Genomic DNA, 4591 nt, shown 5'->3' on the forward strand with positions numbered 1-4591 from the left:
TATAGACTAAAGTCTATTTTTTATAGCGGTGCATATTTGCACTGACTCTCAGGGGTGCCCTTTTAGCTCGGAAAGGTTCCTGATACCTGATTGGTCTGAAGTATTTTTGTCCGAACACCTTCATTGTTCTCGAATATATATATATATATATATATATATATATATATATATATATATATATATATATATATATATATATATATATATATATATAATGTCTATATATATTTATATATATACAGTATATATCTGTGTGTGCACATGTAAGTACAGTATATGCATGTATAAACACACGCATGTATATATATATATATATATATATATATATATATATATATATATATATATATATATATATATATATATATATATATATATATATATTAATGTTTGTGTATGTATATACTGTACAGTATATGTTTGTTTAAACACACCCATACGCTATGGAGATGTATATGTCATTAAAAGTCACTGTTTGCCCTATTTTTAAAAACTGAATGTTACTAAAATACTTTGAATATAAAAATTTTGATTGTTGGTGCTGTTTTTAAGTTTCAATCGATTTGTGCATCAATATTGTCAGCATCAAACGATGTTTGGAGAATATTAATTTAAAAACTGTATTGAAAGACATATGACCATGAGAGACTATATGTAAATAGATAATGATTTTCTTGGGAAGTATGTCTGTGGCTGTTCTGTAGTTTCCTCTTGTCTCATATTATTTTGTATTGAATTTCTAGGGGAACACTTGTCTATGACATTTCAGGACGAAGGGAATTAATCTAGATTAAAACATATATCTCTTAGCCAAATACAGTAGATATACATTCCACATTACAAAATTCATATGTATTTACTCAACATACTACAGCATGAAAATTACTACATAATTCACTCGATATAAAATAAGGCAATAAATGACACATTTAACTACCGCTTGGAAAATTTATATTGTCCAGTTTTATTTCATTGTTAGTAACACAGAGGAGCATTTCTTGGTCTCTTCTTTGGCATCATTTGACAACTGTCTGATGCTATCTTACGAATTTTCAATTCACTGTCTCAAGTATCTTTGAGCTTACGACCTGTATGAAGGCATCCCCTGACCCCAAGTATAGCTGAGCGATTACTAACTGCACCAGCAGGCTAAACCTTGCTTGTTGTTCCCTTCTCCAACACAGTTTTCTTTTTTCTTTGTATTAGGCCACAGCCAATGGTGCACCTGTGTACAACCCAAAGGTTTTTAGTTCTCTTGAACAGTCGAGATTACACTGTTTTATTGACGCTCCCGTAGCTGAAGACTTATTATTATTATTATTATTATTATTATTATTATTATTATTATCATTATTATTATTAGCAGTAGTAGTAGTAGTAGTAGTAGTAGTAGTAGTAGTAGTAGTAGCTAAGCTAGAACCCTAGCTGGAAAAGCACGATGCTGTAAACCAATGGCTCCAACAGGGACAAATAGCCAAGTGAAGAAAGAAAATAAATAAACTACATGAAAAGTAACAAATAATTAATATAGAATATTTTTAGAACAGTAACAACATTGGAGTAAATCTTCCATTTATAAACTATGGAGTAGTGTGCCCGAGTGTACCCCCAAGCAAGGAAACTCTAATCCCAGGCAGTGGAAGACCATGTTACAAAGGCTATGGCACTACCCAAAGAATAAGGAATAATGGTTTGATTTTGGAGTTTCCTTCTAAAAGAGATGCTTACCATAGCTAAAGAGATCCTTGTTCCCTTGCGAAGTGGAAAGTAGCCATTGAACAGTTACAGTGCAGTAGTTAACCCCTTGAACGAAGAAGAATTGTTTGGTAATAGACCAGACTACTCGGTGAATGTGTAGGCAAAGGAAATTTAGCCGTGGCTAGAACGAGGGATACAATGTATTACTGTCTAGCCAATGAAAGGATCCAGTAGTGTAAGAAATCAACATGGTTAAACAGGTGCAACAATGAAGGACTAGACATCAAAGTAATGATGATGATTTGTTGTGAAAAAGATTTAGGCTACTTGTGCAAATCGACTACGAAACTGTTAGGAACCTTGTTGTTTATGCAAGCAAACTTTTGAAATTAAGCTGTTTTAGTAACATTTACTTTTATTACCTACAGGACATATATTTACTTCTGATGTGTAGATCACACAAGCACACACACACACACACACACACACACATATATATATATATATATATATATATATATATATATATATATATGTGTGTGTGTGTGTGTGTGTGTGTGTGTATATATATATATACATATACATATATATATATATATATATATATATATATATATATATATATATATATATATATATATATATGTGTGTGTGTGTGTGTGTGTGTGTTATTATTATTATTATTATTATTATTATTATTATTATTATTATTAATTTTATTTTTATTATTATTTTCATTTTTATTATTATTATTATTATTATTATTATTATTATTATTATTATTATTATTATTATTATTATTATTATTATTATTATTATTATTAGGCCGTCTATAAAGATTTACGTTCTTTATGAATGCAGTTAGTAATCAAAACCTTCATGAGGTAGCTACCCGTCAAATCTTAGAGCCACTGTAATAAAGGCGTTACCATTTGAATCTGTTTTTTGCGCACTAAGCCGACCCCCCCCCCCCATTCTGCACTCCTGTTTAGGGGAAAAAATTCGCGGCCGGGGCCCCAAGTCGTTACTCAAGGACAGTTTATTGCACACCATTCTCATGTGAAGGCTTCGCATTGGGTCCCCCCACCTTTCAAGGTTACAGTTTTAGAGGCAGGCCCAGGGCCCATGTGCTGCGCCTATCCACGACCCCTCACCCTGTGTTGGGTGTGGCCACAACCACAACACCTGTGCCAGGCATGGCCATGGCTCCACGCCCTTTTCCTGGACATGACCATGGCCCCACGCTCTGTTCCGGACATGGCCATGGCCCCACTTCCTGTACTGGACATGGCCATGGCTTCACTCCCTATTCCGGACATGGCCATGGCAACATGCCCTGTTCTGGACATGGCTATGGCCCCACGCCCTGTAGCAGATATGGCCATAGCCCCACCTCCTGTACCGGATATGACCATAGCCCCACACCCTGTTCCGGACATGGCCATGGCCCCACACTCTGTGCCAGTTATGGCCATGACGCCACTTCCTGTACCGGACATGGCCATGGCTTCACGCCCTGTTCCGGACATGGCCATTGCCCCTCGCCCTATGCTGGACATGGCCATCAACCCACTTCCCGTGCCGGATATGGTATTGGCCACACTTCCTGTACCAAACATGGTCATGGCTTTATGCCCTGTTCCAGATATGGCCATGACCCCACACCCTGTGTCGGACATGGCCATGGCCCCACGCCTGTGCCGGACATGGTCATGGGCCCCACTTCCTGTGCGGGATATGGCCATGGCCCCACGCCCTGTGCTGAACATGGCCATCAACCCACTTCCCGTGTCGGATATGCTATTGGCCCCACTTCCTGTACCAAACATGACCATGGCTTTATGCCCTGTTCCAGACATGACCATGACCGCACGCCCTATGTCAGACATGGCTAAAGCCCCACTTCCTGTGCCGGACATGGCCATGGCCCCACTTTCTGTGCCGCATATGGCAATGGCCCCACTTCCTGTACCGAACATGGTCATGGCTTCATGCTCTGTTCCAGACAAGGCCATGACCCAACGCCCTGTGTTGGACATGGCCATGGCCCCACGCCCTGTTCCAGACAAGGCCATGACCCCACGCCCTGTGTTGGACATGGCCATGGCCCCACGCCCGTGTGCCGGACATGGCCATGGCCCCACTTCCTGTGCAGGATATGGCCATAGCCCCACTTCCTGAACCGCACATATCAATGGCTTCACGCCCTGTTTTGGGCATGGCCATGGCACAACTTCCTGTGCCAGGCATGGTCATGGCCCCACTTCCTGTGCCGGATATGGCCATGGCCCCACACCCTGTTCCGGACATGGCCATGGCCACATGACCTGTGCTGGTTATGGCCATGGCCACATGACCTCTGCTGGTTATGGCCATGACCCCACTTCCTCTACCGAACCTGGCCATGGCTTCACGCCCTGTTCTGCACATGGCCATGGCCCCACTCCCTGTGCTGGATATGACCATGAACCCACTTCCCGTGCCGGATATGGCAATGGCCCCACTTCCCGTATCGAACATGGTCATGGCTTCATGCTCTGTTCCAGACAAGGCCATGACCCCACGCCCTGTGTAGGACATGGCCATGGCCCCACGCCCTGTGCCGGACATGGACATGGCCCCACTTCCTGTGCAGGATATGGCCATGGCCCCACTTCCTGTACCGGACATATCAATGGCTTCACACCCTGTTTTGTGCATGGCCATGGCACAACTTCCTGTGCCAGACATGTTCATGGCCCCACTTCCTGTGCCGGATATGGCAATGGCCCCACTTCCTGTACCGAACATGGCCATGGCTTCATGCCTTGTTCCAGACAAGGCCATGACCCCACGCCCTGTGCCGGACATGGCCATGGCCCCACTTCCTATTCTGGACATGGCCATGGCTCCA

At 42.0% G+C, this 4591-nt stretch overlaps 1 protein-coding gene across 1 annotated transcript; it reads left to right on the forward strand.

The window, feature by feature from the left end:
• Nucleotides 1–2823: 2823 nt before the first annotated feature.
• Nucleotides 2824–3879, forward strand: LOC137626884 (BCL-6 corepressor-like protein 1). Its single transcript, XM_068357869.1, has one exon. It carries the CDS (start codon nucleotides 2824–2826, stop codon nucleotides 3877–3879), a length of 1056 nt encoding a protein of 351 aa, XP_068213970.1.
• Nucleotides 3880–4591: the final 712 nt, after the last annotated feature.

This window comes from Palaemon carinicauda, chromosome 34, assembly GCF_036898095.1.
Source record: "Palaemon carinicauda isolate YSFRI2023 chromosome 34, ASM3689809v2, whole genome shotgun sequence".
NCBI classification, from domain to species: Eukaryota; Metazoa; Arthropoda; class Malacostraca; order Decapoda; family Palaemonidae; genus Palaemon; species Palaemon carinicauda.